This window comes from Cervus canadensis, chromosome 21 (genome assembly GCF_019320065.1).
Source record: "Cervus canadensis isolate Bull #8, Minnesota chromosome 21, ASM1932006v1, whole genome shotgun sequence".
Lineage (NCBI taxonomy): Eukaryota > Metazoa > Chordata > Mammalia > Artiodactyla > Cervidae > Cervus > Cervus canadensis.
In genome coordinates, this window is record NC_057406.1 from 58,623,399 (window position 1) to 58,643,868 (window position 20,470).

Below are 20,470 nucleotides of genomic sequence, written 5' to 3' on the forward strand. Positions count from 1 at the left end.
CTAGGGAAGTCCTGTTGTAGAATGTTTGGCCATCTTTATTCTACCACAGCGTCTCACAGCAGAGGCTTCAGGGTGCCTCTTCTCCTGGCAGACTGACTTATTTTAAACTTAAACATGGCTAGGGTTAAGGGGCTCATCTTATACATTTTTGTAGTTGCTCTGTTTCTAACCTACAATGATGGATTATAACACAGTGTGAACATTTTGATACTACATTGCCATTTTTTTCTGTTGGTGGCACTCTTCTGCATCTAATTATATGATTTGGAATGATTTGAGAGACTGGTCTGAGATGGAATATCTCAAAGAGATTGAAAAAACAGGTGACAGACTTTTGAAGGGTTTTGCAATCGACACCAAGCTTGGGGCCTTCTCCAGAAGAGCAGGCAAATCAGTCTCATTCAGGTAGACTTGAGGGAGGAGGAGACAGTCTGTTGGTCCTTTCTTCCCTGCGTAAATACCTCTGTTGCATGCCATTTTTTATTTTGGGGTTGATGGATCAGTCGTGTGATGTACTTGGATTAAATACTTGGGCTAAAGCATCTCATTTATCTGCCCATCGACTTACTTTGTAGCAGATTTACATTCCATCTGGGATGCCAGACTGAAGTCAATGCTTTTTTTAAAGCCCACAGCCTGACAAAAACCTTTCCCCAGTCAGCATTTTTACCATATTTAAAAAATACAAGCATCTGTAGGGAAATGATGCAGGCTCTGGTTGCTTTTCTAGGGAAGAATCCAACGTGGCTTTTCGGGCTGATGTTGTAACTGATCAGAGAACCGAGGATCCTGAGGCTGAAGCCTCATCAGGGCTGATACTCTGGACTCCAGAGCTGTCTTCTTCTCCTCTTGAGTCAGCCCATCCTATGTGAATCACAAGATGTCTGGTTTGGTGGAGTGGATTCATACTCTTCTTGAGGATACTTTTGTAGAATCAGCATTTCAACACTTCTCACTTTTCTTCCTTCCTGTGGGCACACTTTCCTAGGTTTGGTAACTGTTTGGTCTCTTGACTTCTTATAACCCAGTGTCCACATGAAGGAATCTCATCAGTTCAGTCCAGTTCACTCAGTCGTGTCCGACTCTTTGCGAACCCATGAATCGCAGCATGCCAGGCCTCCCTGTCCATCACCAACTCCCGGAGTTTACTTAAACTCATGCCCATCGAGTTGGTGATGCCATCCAGCCATCTCATCCTCTGGCGTCCCCTTCTCCTCCTGCCCTCAATGTTTCCCAGCATCAGGGTCTTTTCCAATGAGTCAACTCTTCGCATGAGGTGGCCAAAGTATTAGAGTTTCAGCTTCAGCATCAGTCCTTCCAATGAACACCAGGACTGATCTCCTTTAGGATGGACTGGTTGGATCTCCTTGTAGTCCAAGGGACTCTCAAGAGTCTTCTCCAACACCACAGTTCAAAAGCATCAATTTTTCAGCGCTCAGCTTTCTTCACAGTCCAACTCTCACATCCATACATGACCACTGGAAAAACCATAGCCTTGACCAGACGGACCTTTGTTGGCAAAGTAATGTCTCTGCTTTTTAATATGCTATCTAGGTTGGTCATAACTTTCCTTCCAAGGAGTAAGCATCTTTTAATTTCATGGCTGCAATCACCATCTGCAGTGATTTTGGAGCCCCAAAAAATAAAGTCTGACACTGTTTCCACTGTCTCCCCATCTATTTCCCATGAGGTGATGGGACCAGATGCCATGATCTTAGTTTTCTGAATATTAAGCCTTAAGCCAACTTTTTCAATCGCCTCTTTCACTTTCATCAAGAGGCTTTTTAGTTCCTCTTCACTTTCTGCCATAGGGACAGTGATAAGGAGATGGTTGCTTTAATGGTTTAATATTTAGAGGATGGCTCAGAGGAGGTGGATTTTTGAAACACCGCATCACTGACTTGCTGTGTAATGGGCTTTGGCCTCAGGTTCCTCATCTGTAAAATGGGAAGAGTGACATCTAGTACCTCTTAGGGTTGTGGTGATAATTAACATAGCAGGCTATTTGATGCATGTGTCACTTCCTGATTCTGGCGGGGTGGCTCTGGTTCAGGGCCTCTCATGAGGCTGTGTGTGAGTTGCTGGCCAGAGCTGTGGTCACCCAAAGGTAGGACTGGGACACAGTGTGCTTCCAGGCTCACTCGTATGGCTGTGGGCAGAGCTCGGTTCCTTGCCACATGGGCTGCTTCACACTGGATATCCTTTCAAATTCAACATGACAGGTGGCCTCTCCCAGAGCGAGGAACTCCTAGAGACAGACAGAAAGCAGTTTCTTGGTAGATGAATGCCACAGTCTTTTTTATACCCTAATCTTGAATGACATCTTGTCACTTCTGCTGTATTTTATTTGCTAGAAATGAATCACTAAGTCCAACCCACATCCAACAGGAGGGGTTAAGCTCTACCTCTTTGGGGGAGAAGTATCCAAGAATTTGTGGACATACCTTTAAAATCACCACACCAGTTCTGGGCATATAGTAAATACTCAGTGAATGATTAGGTGTTATGATGAGCTTAGCAGACAAATTCATTTCTTGGTGAGTTGATTTCCAGGAAGGCTTTAGGGACACCCCATTTTTATCACACAAAAGAAATTTGGGGCTCATATTAAGCCTGGGATTACATTCATTTTCTTGTCACTTGGGAGGGAAGATTCTTCCAGAGACTGGTGTTGTCCAGCTGGGTCTGTTGGTCCAAAGAGTCTAGGAGAGGAGCACACACCACTTTTAAAGTTCCCTTCCCTAGACAGAGCACATTTTCTCCTCCGACACCGAGGCAGTGTCTTCTCAGCTGGGGCCAACAGATGACATCAGTGGCACCACCTGGACCAGGGGGCAGAGCGCACGCCCTGCCAAGGGCTCCCCGCCCCTCCTGCCCCCAGCGACTTCACAGTCCAGAGACAGAGACGATTTTTAAAAATAAATGAATTTATTTCACCATGGAGTATAAACCCAAATTTGGGCAAAAGAGGAAAAAGGAAAAAGAAAAAAAAAAAAACAAACTCTGCAAACCTAATACCTCCAGTTTCCCTTGTATATGGTTTTTCTATTTTTATATAGTTACAAGCAGTTGGAACTACACTTTCATATCCTGATTCTTTTCACTTAATTTTGTCACAGATGTACTTGTATCAATATTATGTAGTCTTTTACCACTTTTTAGAGTTTTTGAGGGCTGTTTAATATTCATGGGCTGAATGTGTCATAGTTTACGTAACTATTCTCCATTTTTCTCATTTCATTGTTCTTAATATAAAAGATAATTTGCTTATTATTTATTTTTATGTATGTTGTTTTCTGCCATAATTATTTTTTGCCCATGCTTTTTGCCTTTTAATAATCATTTTCTTTAAAATAGGCATATTAGTCAGGCAGGATGGTTGTACCTAGAAATGTTAAACCTTTTCCCCTGGGGAATTACTCTATTGGTTCTAAACTTGGAAAGTTCATTCTTTTATTGTAGTACCTCCTCTTCACCTCTAGTTTTTATAGGGCTTTGAAAAATTAACCTGAAATTAATGTTGAAGTATAATATGAAATAGGGGTCTAAATGAGATTGATTTTCTTTCCCAAGTTAGTAACCCATTGGTCCAACATCATTTTTATTTACTTAATTTTGGCCATGCCCAGGGCATGCGAGATCTTAGTTTCCTGAGCAGGGATTGAACCTGTACCCCCTGCATTGGGAACTCAGTCTTAACCACTGGACCACCAGGAAAGTTCCAGTCTAACATCACTTATTGCACAATCCTGTACAATCTTTTCCACTGGTTTGTGATTCCCTTTAAAAAACACCTCCATCTTAGAGCAGGCTCTACTTCTGGCTTATTGTTTCACTGATTTGTCTGTTTTGCATGTGTAACTTTATAATATTTTCAAAAAGAATGAATGGATGAAGTCAGGCCTTAGCTAGAAGGACTTGATCTGGCTGGAAACAAGATCTGCTAGACAGCTGTCTAAACTTGACAAGGAAAGAAACTGAGGCAAAGAAGTAGGACACGTGAGTCCATACAACACAAGAGGAAGATAGCAGACAGCAAAGATGACAGGCCTAAGGCAACGGGCACTCAGGGGCAAGGATTTACAAAAAAGGCCCTGGAGGCTGGGGAGGGTGGTTTGCTAGAAGCAAGCAAGATGTAGACAGGACTCCAGCCACTGCAGCAATGATCTTCATAGGAAAAAGTAGTTCTCTGAAGCCAACTATTAATTTACAGGAAAAATACCAGGGAATTTGTGTCTCATTGGCTGAGTAAGAGCTGAACCATGTCTTATTAAACACAAATAAGGCTGGTGATATTTTGATGGAATTAAGAACTTGGCACATGACAGGAAGAGCAGCAGATGTCACATACTTAGGCGTCAGTCAACTATTCGTTACAGCACCTCGAACCGGGGGCTCAGCCAGCCTTTAGTAACTGGGTAGGCAAGATGTGTGTAACAGGATTTGATAATATGGATACAGTCCTAATTATTTATTTTCATACTTGTTTGTTTTTTTTTTTAATTTTATTTTTTGGCCATGCCAAGAGGCATGTAGGATCTTAGTTCCCCAACCAGGGATTGAACCCTCACACCTCCTGCATTGGAAGTGTGGAGTCTTAACCACTGGACCACTAGAAATCCCAAAAGATTTATTTTTTTAAAAAAGTTTAGGAAAAGGAAGGGTGGACTAATGGGACCCAATTTTGGTTTACCTGTAAACAGTATGAAATACAGCAAATTCAACAGCCTGGGATTAGGGAGAGACCCTTCACTGAGAAGTTTCAGCTCTCTGTAAACTATGCCACGTCTTGCCATGGGGTAAACACCTCCTCCCTGACAGGCTCAGGCTTTTGGAGTCTCAATGTTGTGACTGCAAACACCTGGAGCACAGACAGTGGTGCTGGAGGTAAGGGATTTTGGACCTGGCCGTCATGAAGAAGCTGTTCCAAGTAAAGGGCAGTGGATCTGGAAAGTTTGTGTCCCTACCATTCTGAGTGGACACATGAAGGACTTACTGGTAAGAACCAGTGAGAAAGCTATCACCTGTGATCCCGGGCTTTTGAGGAAACCACCATGATTATTTTCTGTACAAATGCTTTCCCATGGCTTACTCATCAATGGGACTCAAATACCTGATGAGAGAGTAAGAAGGGACAGATTCCTGGTGAGGAGGGACAATAAAAAAGCCAGAACAGCTCAGGGAACCAGAAACTACATTCATCATCGTTATCTTACAAACTCATTTATAGATGATTTCTTGCCCATGCTGAGCTGGGCTCTGTATGGAACAGTGGGGTGAATCCCCTCCAAGAGAATCCCCACTGATAGCCAGCATGGGGACCATTTCACAAAGCCTGATCTGGCAGGGCAGAGGCGAGGAGGCGCTGTTCGGAATGCCAGAGGGCAGGGGAGTAGGATGAGAGAGAGGAGAACACAGAGCGGGAAGGCAAGTCAGGGAGGGCGGTCCTGGGGAGAGAGCAGCTTGGCAGAGACCCGCGTAGATAAGACGGCCTGCAGGGAGCTGTCCTCTCTCTGCCCCGACTGGGATTCTGAAAGCAGAGATGGGGAGGGGAGAGGCAGTATGGTGAAGCAGGGCGGGCCTTAGGGCTTCCCAGACTCCTTGCTGGGACCCCTGGGATCACCTGACCTTCCTCAGCTGGTGTTTCCATCAGGGGGTAACGGCCCCACCTGCCCCACTTGGCGCAGGACCTTAGAGCCTTTGTCTTAAAGTGCCTGCTACAACCCGTATGAAGATGAGGGTGGATTGCACTTGTGAAGCGCTCCACGGGTAGGCGGAATCCAGGGCCCTCGGAAGAGGAACACTGGGCACTTGATGGGGACGGAGCTGAGGCCAACCTGGTGCTCATGGTGGCTGGCTTGCAGACAAGTCTGGCGTGGAAGGCGGCTCCCTTCCATCTGGCAGAAGATGCTGTCCCTGGACCCCTCTTCCCAGAAATCCCTGAACCAAACAGGAGGGGAGACCACCGCGTGGCCACCCTTCAGCCCGTCTGTGCCCTCCATGTGGCTTTGGTGTGGTCGCCGCGATGATCTGAGGGGGGTCTTTGGCAATCACGTGGGAGCACGAAACTGCGGGGAAGAGGAAGGCTGACTGTGACCCTAGTGGGAGCAGCCGCCCATCAGAGCTCCTCCTTGTTGCTGTTGAAAGGTGAGACCGGAGGCCCCGGAGCCAGAGGGTGCCCTCCTGGCCCGCGGTCGCCAGGCTGCTGCTCGCTGGCCCCCTGGCGCTGGCCCATGATGGCAGAGTCCCACAGGAGCCCGCTCTCCACGCCGTGCTGACGGAGGCTCTCAGTTCCCACGAGACCCTGCGTTCTCAGGTAGCCCTGCTGGCAAAAGGGCGGGAGCTTCTGGTGTGTTAGGGCGAACAGGAAACAGGACTCTGCACAAAAGTAAAAGGAGATGGGCTGAGAGCTGTGGGGACAGGTCCAAGGGGAGGGGCTGCTGATGCCCCAGTGGCCTCACTGCTTCCCTCCAGCCCCTGAGCCTGGGGGCCGCCTGTTCTGGGTATCTCATGTCTGACCTGGGTAGCCGTGGACCCCATCCTTCCCTGAAGTTCTAAGACTAGGAGCCGCCTTGACATTATGGGGGAAAAAAGCTCCAAAGGAAAGCAAACCAAAGAGATGGCCCAGCTCCCAGAGATAGGGGCCTGCATGCTGCTGTGTGTGGAGTCACTGGCGGGGGAGGGGGGAGCTCACCCACTCAGGAGCAGCCCCTCCGCCTTCTGTTCCAGGGGCCACCCTGGGGGCTGGGATCTACCGAAACCCGGGTGCCTAGAGCCCGTGCTCTGTGACAAGCCAAGCTCCCGCAGTGAGAAGCCAATGCACAGCAAAGACCCAGTGCAGCCAAAAATAAATAAAAATTATTTTTAAATTAAAAAAAAAAAAAGCAAAGGATTAAACAGATGTGGGCTCAGGCTTCTGAGGGCTTTAGAGACAGGATGGGAAGATGGTGTGTCAGAGAACCATCCTGACCTCCTGTCTTAGTAAACAGGCACATTATAAAGGGTGCTATAAGGCTCACACGAGTGATCAGGCTGGGAGTGCTACAGGAACGGTATTTCCCACCTTCTCTCTGACTTCCAGTACAGAGGGCCCTTGGCAGAATGGGCCACAACCACCCTCTCTGAACAGGGAAGACAGCAGACATGGGAGAGGATGGAGGGGGGCCAGTGAGGCAGCCTTTTGGCAAGCAACCCCTCCAATGACATATGTCACCCCTTCTGCAGGGCCAGGGGGCAGAGAAGCCCAGCAGATCTGGGGCCAGAACTAGCAGCTGCACATCTGTTAAAGGGATGGAGGGGAAGCCCACCTCTGCCAGCTAGCCCTTTGTTGGGGGAGTCTTGCAAGTTCAAGGCAGTGACACCTGGTGACTTGTACTGTTGAGTATATCTAGGAGATAGGAGCCAGGAGACTCAAAGGGCCTGTGGTGATGGACTGGTGGGACCCATGACTCAGGGCCGGAATACACCCCCTAAAAGGTACCAGTATCTCTGTACTCCAGAAACCTCAAGAAATAGGTAGGCATTTTGCAGCTAAGGTCTCTAGACCTTCAATGCACAATTTCCTATGGAAGCATACAGTCAGAGCTGATGTCTGCAGGATGCTAGTACTTCAAAGCTGCTTTAGCTCTGCTGTCTGAATTACCCCTGCTGGAGCGTCTACATATGTTTAGACTGTTAACTTCAAGTACTGTTTTAAGCCATCTCCCTTGGTACGTACATTTTTTATTTCAAGGTGAGCTGAAGGACTCCTGCTCTCTGACCTGTAGGCCAAGGACTGACGATCTCTAACTTGGTCTGATACGAATAGTGCCTGATATGCAACCACTGTTTCAACAGATATTTGCTAAACAGAAAAAAAAAGTGGCTATCCTAGTAATTCAGAGAGTTAAAAAAAAAAGACAAAAATCTGGCTTGTTTCGGTCAGTTCTGCCTCTGAATCATGAGACTTCTCTTCCCAAGTCCCTCTTTGGGTTCGACTATCAGAGCTGTCTTCCAGTTCACCAATTTTCCCTTCATCTATGTCTAATGTGCTACTAACCTTGATACTGAGTTTCTAATTACAAACTGATACTTTTATTTCCAGAAGTTCTACTTGGACCTTTCTCAAAATTGCCCATTCAATATCCTTTCCTTCTATTTTTAGTAAACCCTTTTTTATTTATTCACAGAGTTTATACATACTTTACATCTTCTCTCTGACCACTCCAATTCATATATTCCCTGTAGGTTTAATTCAACAGTGTTGTTTCTGTTGACACTCCTGCATGGTCATTTGAGTTCCTGTGTGTTAGTGGTTTCTGCTTGGGAGTTCATGTTCCAGAGAACTTTCATCTGTGGGAATTCTTCGAGGTCTGGCTTTAAAGTCTATTTCCTCACAGAAGACTCGAACTGATGCCTGTGATTTCTGCACCAAGATGACAGTGTGAACTTTGGCCCAAACTCCTACAAATGAGGCCTAGTGGATGGAAATTCTCAAGGGAGGTTTTTCTCCCCACACTACACAGAGCCAAAAATCCTGCATCTCCTCTGTCTCTCCTGGGAGTGCTTTCTGGCTTCTAGCTTACCCACTGAGACCCTGGCTTTATTTGTTTTCTGTACAGACCTCTTAGGGCTTCCCTTAGGGTGCTAGTGGTAAAGAACCCGCCTGTCAATGCAGGAGACACAGGAGACGCGGGTTTGATACCTGGGTTGGGAAGATCCCCTGGAGAAGGAAATGGCAGCTCACTCCGGTATTCTTGCCTGGAAAATCCTATGGACAGAGGAGCCTGGCGGGCTACAGTCCATGGGGTTGTAGAAGAGTCAGACCCAAGTGAGCGACTAAGTACGCACATACAGACCTCCTACCCCGTTCCCGCCTCGCCTTTCCATCCCCATGTGCTGGTTAGTTATGCAGGCTCTAGACCCCCAATGGCCAGCGGGTATCACCTTCTCTAGTATGTGTTCTGTGCTTTTCTTAGTGTCTGGCTTCTGGGGGGGGTGGGTCCCGTATTTTTCTGTAAGTACTTTAAAGAAGACATTTTACTCAGTGTCTGCATGCATGCACGCTAAGTCGCTTCAGCCGTGTCCAACTCTTTGCGACCCCATGGACTGCAGCCCGCCAGGCTCCTCTGTCCTTGGAATTTTCCAGGTGAGAATATGGGAGTGGGTTGCCATTTCCTCCTCCAGGAGATCTTCCAGACCCAGGGATCGAACCCGCGTCTCTTACGTCTCCTGCGTAGGCAGGTGGGCTCTTTACCGCTAGTGCTACCTGGGAAGCGCTAGTGTGCGCAGGTGTGCCATGCTGGGAGGGCTTTCTGTGAACGTCGAGGCCTCGGGTGTGGGTTTCCAGACGTGTGTCTGAAAGTTCCACAGGGCACTGATCTACCTGGTCGTCTTCACCCTCCAGCTCAGCCCCTCTGTCCTCCTGGGAACCTAACCTACCTGCATAGAAGCTTCGCAGATCGGTGTCCAAACAGTTCTCCAGGAAGCGCCTCAGGGGCAGGATGTGCCCCACCGGGGCCGTCCAGTCCGTCAGGAAATCTTCCACGACGTGGTGGAGGGCTGAGGGCCGCGGGAGCGGCCAGCCCGCTGGGCGGAACCTCACCTCCTGCTCTGTGGGGAGGAGAGGGCACCACTTCAGAGTCCTTCCCAGAGCTGCAGCCTGGGTGCCGCCCCCCCCCCCCCCCCCCCCCCCCGTCCTCTTCTGCTCGGCCTTCCTGACACCTCTCTGGTCAGCTGGTTCAGCTGTCCTTCCAAATGTCTGAAAGGCTGATGTGAAGGAGAGGGACTAGGCCAGACTCACTCCTGTGCTGTCAGGGGGAGGAACTGAGACCAGTCCCTTGAACTTGGTTTGCTTCTAAGACTTGCATGGACTGAGGTCTGCTGCAGCTGCTTTGAAACTGGTCTTTCCGTGAGTGGACTCTGGGTCCTGCCTCCAAGGGGTCTTAGGGCCCCTCTAGTCGTTTCCTATCTGGTGGGGTGCCCTTCTGTGTGTCCCCATCACAGGACACCCAGCCATGACCATTCCCATACCAGGAAACTGCGAGGGGGCCTGTCCCAGCCTCGGCAGCTTTCAGGATGAGCTGCTGCTTACGAGTGTGAACCTGAGTTCCTGTCACTTCTACCCGCTGACACTACCTCTGCCCTCTGGAGCGACCCCTAATTTTAGATCATCCTCTTCCAGGTGACATGTCTTCCAGTTCAGAGGCAGGAGTCGTGTTCCCCAGGTTGGCCATCTGCCGGTAACCAGTCTGTACAGGGCACTGTGCTGGCATTCTGTGTTACCTCGTCCATTCTCCTCTTACACGGAAGGTGTCACTGCCACCCCATTTCACACACGAGCAAGCTGAGGCTCAGAGGGGTTACGTAATGGTGCAAGGTCACAGCGAGGGAAGGACGGCCCTGGGAACAGCGCCCAGCTCTCCTGCTCCCTTCCTGTGCTGACCTGCTCCCGTCCCTTCGCTGTTCCTCCTAGAGTCGATCTCCAGACCACCCTCCGTCCCCTGCCTCACTGCAAGGCCAGCCTTCTCTGGACACAGCGACGACACTGCCCCTCTTACTACTGGAGGCGACCACAGCACTCCAAGTGTGGCCTGCTGTGGGCCAGAATCTGGGAACAGCATTTATCATTCATAGACCGCTTGCTCCACTGAGGCTCTGGGCAGGGCCCCCAGTGTTCCCCCTTTCATCAGCTGAGGGTACCGCATGAAGGCCCAATGGTGCTGGGGTCTGAGGAGGGCCCCAGCTCACCGGTGGGGAGGTGCCTGTAGTAGTAGATGACAGGATGGAGGAAGTTGGACAGCCAGGCGTCTTCCATGTGCCCCACAGAGCGGTCAGAAAAGAAGACGTCCTTGTCGGGCCCAGAGTAGTTCCGGCCATACTCCATGTTGATGACGAAGAGCCCGTGCCTCGCCCTCTTTCCCGTGATTGTCTCCAGCTGCGCCAGCATCTGCATGGGGAACTCCTCCAGATACTCAAAGATGGTGGCGTTCCTGGGGACAGGGGCACATGACGGGGGTGAGACCCTGGGTCCTTCGGCAGAGGTGACAGGAGCATGTGTGTGCATGTGGGTGGTGCGCACACGCCACCTCGCCTTCCTAGAAGCAGCCATCAAACAGCATACAGACTCTGATCAGATCCGAGCATCTCACCTGAATAATACTAGAGCCTAGACCTACAGGTGTCAGAAAGCCTGGAGGAACCTGAATGGGTATCTGGGGAAAGGGTGAGCCAGGCTGAGACAGTGACAGAGAAGCCCTACGAGGGACTGAAGGCATGTTCCAGAGACAGGAAGGAGGCCCGTGGGGCCCCAGTGGAGCGAGGGGCAGGTCAAGGCAGGCCATGTGTGCCACCATGGCAAAGTCTCCAGGCCCGGAAAGGGGGGGTTGAGGGCCCTCAGAGGGTATTGAAAGGGTGAATTCTGAGTGACTCAAGTTTTAAAAGAATCATTCCGGCCCACCGTGTTGAGAGCAGACCACAGGGGCCAAGGCGAGGGGCTGCTCTATCAGTGCAGGAGGGGGATGCTCTGGGGTCCAGACCAAGGTGGCAGCAATGGGGCTACTGAGAGGCAGGCAGGTTCTAAACACAGTTGGAAGGTAGAGTGGACAGAATCTATGGGTGGTGTGTGTGTGATGAGTGGGTGTGAGAGACAGGAGTCAAGGGTGATGAGGGAGGTTCTGCTCCAAGCACCTCTGAGTTTCCTGCATGTCCCTCAACCTGGTGTGCTGCTGCACCCACTGGCTTTGGACCAGGCTGTTCCTTCTGTGGCTTCTCACCTGCGACCTGTCCTTTTCAGACCACCCCACCCAGCCCTGCTCCCTTCCCTGCTCCCGATGGTTTCCTTCTAAGGCAGTGACCTCTGTGATCCGCTGCTTATCATTTCATTGATAAGGCTGGCCCAGAGAGCTCGTAAATCCCCACAGGTGGTCACCTGTCATGGTTGCAGGCCACTGCTTCTGTGTTTACTGCCAGATGCTTTCCACCAGTTACCTTTACTCCTTCCTACAGCCCTGCAAGGTCGATGTTATTAGCTCCATTTTGCAGATGAGAGAAAGGCTCAGAGAGGCTAACTAACTTGCCCCAGATCACACTGGTGGAAAGTGGCAAAGCTGCCGTCATACCCACGTCTGTCAATCTGTCTGTCAGTAGAGCTTGTGGTGTTGATTTTCCCCAGAAGAGCCGAGTCCCCTCCCTCTCTGCCAACCCAGTCTCCAGCCTTCTCCATCTTAGGAAGGAACCACTGGGCTGTTCCACACATGCAACAGGAAAAGAAGAGCAAGACGGGGTTGGGGGGGTAGGCTGGTGGGGATGAGGGCAGGAGACGGGGAGGAAGACTCACTCCTTTAGCAGGACCACGTCGGCCAGCACACTGAACATCTGGTAGAGCCCAGAGGCCTCGTTGATGCGCCGGATGATGGCACTGGCCAGGTGTGTGATGGGGTGCTCGGTGGAGGGCCAGGCCACACCGTGGTGGCGCTGCTCCAGCAGCCGGTGGACGGCACGCACTGAAACGGCCAGAGGGAGAACGGCAAGCTGCCCTTAAGATGTTATCTTTCACCTCTGGGAGGACGCAGCGTCCCCATCAGCTCTGCACCCGGGACATCCTCGTGTGCATGGCTCTGAGAAGATGCCTTTAGGGGAGGGTCGTACAGGTTTTCTGAGAAGGGCTGGAGGGGAAGTGTTTCTGGCTTTAGTGGTGTCTATCAGGTGACTCAGTTTATGCTCTGGTGGGATAGCAGCCATAGAGGACCGCAAAATGAATGGGCGTGGCTAGATTTGGCCCCCAGGCCGGAGACTGCCTGTTTCTGCTTTAGGCCTCCTGCATGTAAAAGTCCTGCCACTGTCACCTCACTGTGACGTGTCCACACCAGGCCCAGAGCCTTCCTCTGCAACCTCTCCTCTCGCCATAGCCCCCACATCTGTCAGAGACTCCCAGATGGAGAACCTTTCGATGGCTCCCTCTCCGGCACAGCCAAAATCCAATCTCAGTTCTACTTTGAGATACTCTGTATATTTCTGGAAGGATAGAGAAGAAACAGTTATCTCCAACAACAGGGAACATCTTCTGTGGACCTGGGGCTGCCCTTACACAGCTGTGACACTGGGACACCCCACACAACTGCCTGCCTCCTCGAAATGAATCAACACAACACCCAAATCCAATAATGGCAAAGACACAGACAATTCACGTGACAAGAGGCTCGGTCTGCCAGCGGTCACAGGAAAGGATGTTCAGCCTCATGAGACAGACAGACAGAAACCTGGTTCTCTGGAGGAAACGAGGTTAGGCTGAGTTTTGTGAAAGGCTGAGTAATTACACAGCTAGGGGGATGGGGTAGGGGGCCTGACAAAAGGAGCACAGGTGCAAAGACATAAAACCTTGAGAGAAATGGGCGCATTCTGAAAAGGAGGCGAGGGCCAGGCTGGGCAGGTGAGCTGGTCCTGGCCTGTATGAAGCTCTGGACACCATACCGAGGACCTGGCTAGGGAGCCCCTGGAAGGTTTTTTGTTCAAATAACAGTGTTTTGGTGGGCATCAGAGTGTCTGGATGGGAAGCCAGAGAGACCAGTGGCAGGAAGACCAGTCAGGAGAGACAAAGGGGCCCCAAGTCAGGCAAGCGAGGCTGGGATGGAGTGATGGGGGAAGGGAGGGGCAGGGCTCCCAGCAGGCCCTACCTTCCACAGCTACCATCTCTTGTGTTCTGTGGCTTTCCTCTGCCTTGCTGTTTTCTACTTGTCTCCCTTGGGACAAGCTGTTTCTCAGCTGAATGATGAGCAAGGTCGGGCAGGATGTACCGTGTACAGCTGCACTGCCCCTCCCCCTAGGCAGGTCCTCAGCCAGGAACAGGGACCACAGGTCTCAGTGGCCTGTCCACCCAGAAGTGTTTCCCATTTGCCTGAAACTCAATGGTTAGCTGGGAGCCTTTGAGTCACACAGGTGTGGATTCAAATGCCACCTCTGTTTTCCATTGGCTTGGTGACTTCGGGTAAGTGACTTAGGTTCTCTGTGCCCCCATTTCCTTCTATGAAAAAGGGAACTGAAATAACAAGATCTGTCTTACGGGGCTGTTGGGAGGATTAAGAATGTGAGATAGGTGGGGCTTCCCAGGTGGGTCAGTGGTAAAGAACCCACCTGCCAATGCAGGAGGCACGGGTTTGATCCCTGGTCTGGGAAGATCCCACATGCCTCGGAACAACTAATCATGTGTGCCATAACTATTGAGCCTGTGCTCTAGAGCCCAGGCACCCTAGAGTCTGTGCTCTGCAACAAGACAAGCCACCACAATGAGAAGATACACACGGCAACCAGAGGAGTAGCCCCTGCTCGCTGCAACTAGAGAAAAGCCCACACAGTCAAAAAGACCCAGCACAGTCAAAAAAAAAGAGGAAAGTGATCTGGAGAAAGATCAGGGGATGGGGGAGGCAAGAGAGAAGGGGCAGGACCTGCCAGGACAGCGGGTATGGGGAGGGTGACGTGCATAGAGTGTGAGGAGGGTTTCCTGCTGGGGACACAGCTGGAGAGAGAGACTCTTCCTATTCTGTGTGTGTGTGTGTGTGTGTGTGCGGTCTGCAAATATTTTGGTAAACAGACAGCGAACACTCTCTCCTTGGTTTTCTTCCCCGACAGCATGCACAGGGTATAAAATATATCATCTGTAAATCAGCAGCAAAACATGATTATCTTTCCATGCCAAACTGGAAAGAGAGTGAAATGCAGAAACTAGCATCAAGGCAAGTGAGGCATCAAATTAGATACAGAAACATCAGGAAGAAGGACACTTACGGTGTTTTTATGGTCAAATTAACTGGCCCATGTTAACACTCGTCATGCGATAAAGCACCCATCCAGTGGGCTACCCAGAGTGCAGAAAACTGGCACCGTTGGTACCAAGAATTTTAAAAAAAGAGCTGATATAATCTAGGTGCCATTTTTAATGAAATTTGTTGGTACCCAAAGTTTATGTGTACATAACGCTTCCCAGGTGCACTGCCTCCAGGAATTACCTTATTTAGTCCTTACCATGGCCCCACGGGGAAGAAAGTCCACCTCATTTACCTCTCCGATGTCAGGGGAGGGCCAACAGGCTTAGGGAGCTTAGGGAGCCTCACAGTCTGAGACCACCCAGCCGTTCCCCAAGGTGAGCTGTCCCCAAGCTCAGCATTACTGCCAATGTAGGTACTTCACCCACACAGGGCTGACGCATGGAGCATGCACCCCCAGGTTACACCTTATCTGGGACTTCTCTAGACCAGTGGTCCCCAACCTTTTTGGCACCAGGGACTGGTTTTGTGGAAGACAACTTTTCTATAGACTCAGGGCGGGGTGGGTGGTTTGGGGATGATTCTTATAAGAAGCACACAACCTAGATCCCTCGCACTCACAGTTCACAGTAGGGTTTGCACTCCTATGAGAATCTAATGCCACCACTGATCTGACAGAAGGCGGAGCTCAGGCAGCACTGTGAGCGATGGAGAGCTCCTATAAATATACATGAAGCTTTGCTCGCTCACCAGCCACTCACCTCCTGCCGTGCGGCCTGGTTCCGGTCCATAGCCCAGGGGTTGGGAACCCCTGCTCTAGACATATCCTCAGACCATGAAAACCCACTGCTGTCTGCCCCAGATGGGAATTTATGACAATCAACTGCTGATAAGCAATCCCTTTAAGACTGCTCTAAGCAAATAAGGCATGTATTTGCAAACCCTAGGGATGGTTCTGTCTAGGGACAGCAGCCCTCTCTGCCAGGCTCACCTGTGTATCGGAATCCATGGATGAAACCCCCAGCAGATTTCCGGTAATCCACTGAATGGCTGGCAGTCCCCAGGATGAAGAGGCCCCGGCTCCCTTTGGATTCATAGCTGGCTCTGACCAGGGGGTACTTCTTGCTGAGTTCACTCCCTGAAGAGAGTCGGAGTGATCTGTGAGTGGAGAGGGTTGTGAATTAAAATCACTGCTGTGCATGAAACACTTTTTACAGTTCTGGCACTGAGCTAGTTTAAATCACACCCCAACCCTAGAAGGCAGGTATGATCATGTCCATTGAACACAGAATAACTGACCTTCAGGGTAAAGATGTGGTGGGGCAGGGACACACCCAGGACTCAAGCCTGACTGGCGTCTGGGCTTGGGTCCCTGTGTGACTTGACAGGACAGGAAGATCGGTTCAGGGCCTCCGGTGTCTCCTTGTCCACCCGGGGCCTGGACCAGACGGCTTTGCTGAGAGATCGAGTTCCTCCCCTCCATTTGGACTCACTTGCTGAAAATGGAGAAGTCAAACTTCCAGCCCAGGCAGCGGATGACCCGGTCATAGGCCACGCGCATGGCAAAGTTGTCATTGTCGTCCTGGGGGAGGGGGATGGCGTCAGAACTCTGGTTGCCTGCCTCCATGAAGAGCTTCAGAGTGATGTGGAACTTGCCCTGGTGGTCCTTCACGATGGCCAAGTCTGTCAGGTCGGACTCGAGCAACCCGTCCAGGGACTTCAGCTGGTAGGTGTCCAGCAGGCCATTGTTGATGGCCCTGGGGCCCCAAGGGAAGGTCAGGAGAGAGAGAGAAGGGTCTGTGCTAGGTGAGGGAGACTCGGGGGCAGGGGGGCTTAGTCAGGCGGGGGCCAGGGCGGCACACATGACACCTCCCAGCATACCTGAGGTCTCCGACGTAGTGGGTGGCCCAGGAGAGCCGGACCCGGGAGCGGCTCAGCATATGGATAAAGTTGGTGACACTGAAGATGTTCTCTGCTGTCTCAAAGGCCGAGTTCCCCCGGCCCAGGATCAGCACGTTCTGACCCACGAAGTCCTTGGGATCCACGGACACGGACTCATAACCATCCGCATATTCGGAGCCAGGGAAGTCCACCTGGTTGGGCACCGACAAGCCGGTGGCCACGAGAAGGACGCTGCAGGTGGGGGACAGAGGGAGGATGGCTTAGCCTCTCAGCTATGAGAGCACTAAGTAAAAAATCCCTCTTTGGACCTGCCGCCTGGCTCGCCGGCCCCACCCAGGCTGCTAGGTCCTAAAGGAAAGCAGGTCCTTCATTCCTCTGCCTACTTCCTGACCTGTCCCAGCATATCTGACACTTTACCTCAGCCCCCTCACTGAATGATCCACTGGGTATAGTTTGCTTTTCACCTTTCTGGGATTATACCAAACGTGAGAATCAGTTTTACTTTCTGACTCTAGAGAGGGTGACACCATAAGAAACAATAATTCACTTAATTTTGAACACAGCAGCCATACCAAGTACCACCATGAAAATGAAACTAGGCACTCTGCTTTCCCCTTTCTTACTTCCCTGGCAGATGCAGGATCTGCTGAGCAGTGATTCTGTACCAGTCCCTGTACTAACTACTTTGTGACTCATCTCACTGCTCAAAGCAGGCCTGCGTCGGTATTATTTGGCCTGTGTTACAGGTGAGGAATGCCGACTCCCGGTGGGCCCATGGCCTCCATAGCTCCTCAGATAGCAGAGCTAGACTCTGACCACAGCCCAGCCTAATTTCAGAGTCCTGCTCTTTCTGCTGATGGGGATTACAATCTTGTGGTGGGCAAGCCAGGAGCTGGACCCTGCTGGCCTGCAGAGGCAAGAGTGGATAACAAGATAGTTTCAAAAACAGGAACAGGTGTTCTGTAGAAAGGGCCTGGGCAGCCCCCATCCCCCCTTGTTTCCTGAGCTGTCCACTGGCATACATCTGACTCCCCTATACTATAGCACTTTGAAGTCCTAAGATGCGAGGGTCCAAACTGACCCCACTCCCTAGGCTGTAACAAGGAATAAGGCTGGGCCTCGGGCAAAAGGCTTGAGAAGATGAACTGTGATGAAGCACCTGCCTGGGGCTAGGTGCTAGGCTGACAACCAGGAAGGGGGAGTCAGTCTGGTGGGGCGTTAGAGTCAGAGGCTTCAGAGTCAGAAAGACAAGTGCAGTCAAGTGGCAGCTGCTACTTATTAGCTGTGTGACAGAACACAAGTGACTTAACTTCTCTGAGCCTCAGTTTGTCATTCATAAAATGGGGATCAGTGAACCTCCTTCACAGGGTCCTTTTGAGGATTAAACAAGCACGGTAGAATGTGTAACTCTGAGTTGGGGTTGTCTACACAATATTAAGCTTTCTCCCAAGCCAAAGCAAGCTGAAGCTGAATGCTGGCAGCACTGCCTGTTGTGCCTGGCTCTCGTTCAATTCTGAAATCCTACCGAGCCTGGCTAACACTTACTGGACACTTGCCAGCATTTCTCAGAATGGATTTTGGGGAACACAAGTTCTAGGAGAAATGCTACAAAAAGGGTTTTGTAGGTGCATAAGCTCAGATAATGCTAAATACTTTACCCAATGTTGGAGCCCTTCAGTGAATGTGAAAATATTTAAGACTGAAAAATCCTGGAGGGAAGAAATGGTCAGAATTTTCAAATATCTTTGGGTACACACATTTCTAGGAAACACCTGGGAAATGATAGATGAACTGAACCTCTGTGTACTGGATTTCAGTGGGAGCAAAGATGGGGAGGGGGCTTTCCGGTTGACTCAGTCTGTAAAGAATGCATCTGCAATGCAGAAGACCCAGGTTTGATCCCTGGGTCAGGAAGATCCCCTGGAGAAGGAAATGGCAACCCACTCCAGTATTCTTGCCTGGAGAATCCCATGGACAGAGGAGCCTGGTGGGCTACAGTCCATGGGCTTGCAAGAGTCAGACATGACTTAGCGACTAAACCACCACCAAAGATGGGCTGAAATGCCCTTTTCCTCCCATTTCTCCCATGCATATGGGCCAACCAATGGGTTTTCTTCCTCCCAGAAAGGCCCCAGCTTCAGCAGGTGAGCTCTGCAGCCAGGTTCCTTACCTACACTGGTATGCCTGGCCCCGGTGGTCGGTCAGGATGAAGTAATGGCCATTCCAGGCCCCGCGATCCTTGTTCAGAGTGACATGGGCAATGGTTGTGTTATACAGCACGTGAAGCCCCAGCCGCTCTGCAAAGTCGCTCAGGTAGCGCACCATGTCGCTGGCGTCGGGATAGTAGGCGTCAGAGTAGTGTCTGAAGAGCAGCCGGGGGTCGTGGCTGAGCAGAGAGTTCCAGTCGTGGCGCAGGTTGAACTCGGCATTGGTCTTGCCAGTGTACCGCTTGTTGATGCTGATGAGCTTGCGGTGCCGGGGGTAGCGCATGAAGAAGCTGCCCGGCCCCGGGGCGCGTTCAAACACCATGTAGTCTCTGCCTGCCCTTTGCAGGAAGTAGGCCATCTGCAGGCCTGCGGGCCCGGCGCCCAGGACGCAGTAGTCCCGATGCACGGGCGCCCAGGCCTGGGCAGGGCTCAGGGAGAGAGCCAGGTGCAGGGCGATGGTCAGGAGCAGCCCCGGGGCGCCCCACAGCGGGGCGGCGGCGGAGAGGCCCATCCTACGGCAGACCACAAGGGTGAGGCCTCGGACCACGGTAGGCCCCTTGAGGCCGGTGGAGGGGAGCCAGGAACTGGGGGCCTAGAGAGAGGCAAGGGCTTGCCCGTGCGCTCACTGCGATTTAGGGTGCAGCCAGAACCCAAAGACCTCTGACGTCAACTGCCCCGACTGCATCGTTTCTAGCTCGGATCTGGGCTCCCTGCAGGAGTCCCGAACCCCTCCATCTTCCTCAGGACCTTACTTCCCAGGGGCGCCGGACTCCTTACTGACATGGTAATAAAAGGGTAGGTATCTTCCCCGATTTCCCCTAATTTCTGGGGTGCCCAACACCCTCCTAGGGCCTCCCGAGGCCAGACCCTTGAGAGTCACGGCTTTTTGGCCTCGTCCCCGTGCTCCCGGCTCCAGCCTGGAGGATTGGGCTGCACGATCGTGTCCCCCGCCCGCGCCCGGCGCCCCGGCCTCTTCGGTCACGTGACAGGGATGCCCAGGCACACCTGCCGCGGAGCCGCGCGAGGCCGCTCTCCTGCAGACGCGCAGCATCCGGGAGCCGCTCCCTACGCGTGCGCGGTGCCCACGCCCGCAGCTCCCACCTCCCCGCCCGCCGGCCCACCGCGCGCACAGAGCTCGAACCTCCCAGCCGCTCCGGAGACAGCCCGCAGCCGAGTCAGGCCGCAATCGGCCAGCCCGCGCCTCCGCGGCGGCCCCGCCTCTCCTGCCCGGCCAATGGCAGGGGGCAGGGTCACGTGGCGAGGCGCGACACGCCGGGCGGGGCTGGCCTGGTCTGGGCGCCGGGATGCCCGCGAGCGAAGCGCACGTGCTGTGCCGCCGGCCCGCACCTGCAGGGAGGGGTGGTGGCAGGGTTGAAGATCGAATCTGGCAAGGGCGCGGAGCTCTTTAAAGCTGTGTCTTTCCCCTTGTAAGGGAGGCACGGGAGCAGATGACTTTGGGAGATAAGCCCCCGTGACACTTCATTAATGTGGGCAAGGACTAGTTGGCTACCCAGTACCTTGAGACTGGAAACCAATTTGGTGAAACCAGGAACAGTAAAGCAACTAACGAGTTTTCGCTAGAATGATTCAGTCTGTCCTTCACTAAGTAACAAACAGGACTGA

General features: G+C 51.8%; 1 protein-coding gene across 1 annotated transcript; it reads right to left on the reverse strand.

Annotated features, from left to right (window-relative positions):
• Positions 1 to 3,719: 3,719 nt before the first annotated feature.
• FOXRED2 (FAD dependent oxidoreductase domain containing 2) lies at positions 3,720 to 20,060 on the reverse strand. The gene is made up of 9 exons (XM_043441443.1): positions 19,989 to 20,060; positions 18,811 to 19,359; positions 16,620 to 16,871; positions 16,232 to 16,495; positions 15,730 to 15,896; positions 12,317 to 12,482; positions 10,729 to 10,970; positions 9,421 to 9,591; positions 3,720 to 6,378 (listed from the first exon to the last, which is right to left on the reverse strand). The coding sequence occupies exons 2-9, from the start codon at positions 19,356 to 19,358 to the stop codon at positions 6,119 to 6,121; spliced, it is 2,070 nt and encodes a 689-aa protein (XP_043297378.1). The 5' UTR covers position 19,359; positions 19,989 to 20,060; the 3' UTR covers positions 3,720 to 6,118.
• Between the last annotated feature and the right edge of the window lie 410 nt (positions 20,061 to 20,470).

Excerpts from the sequence above, each read along its gene's own strand:
- FOXRED2 (XM_043441443.1), bottom strand. The coding sequence starts at position 19,358 with ATGGGCCTCTCCGCCGCCGCCCCGCTGTGGGGCGCCCCGGGGCTGCTC. Across the intron at positions 16,496-16,619 it reads CACTACGTCGGAGACCTCAG|GGCCATCAACAATGGCCTGC; the intron begins GTATGCTGGGAG and ends TTGGGGCCCCAG. Across the intron at positions 12,483-15,729 it reads CCATGGATTCCGATACACAG|TGCGTGCCGTCCACCGGCTG; the intron begins GTGAGCCTGGCA and ends TGGCCGTTTCAG.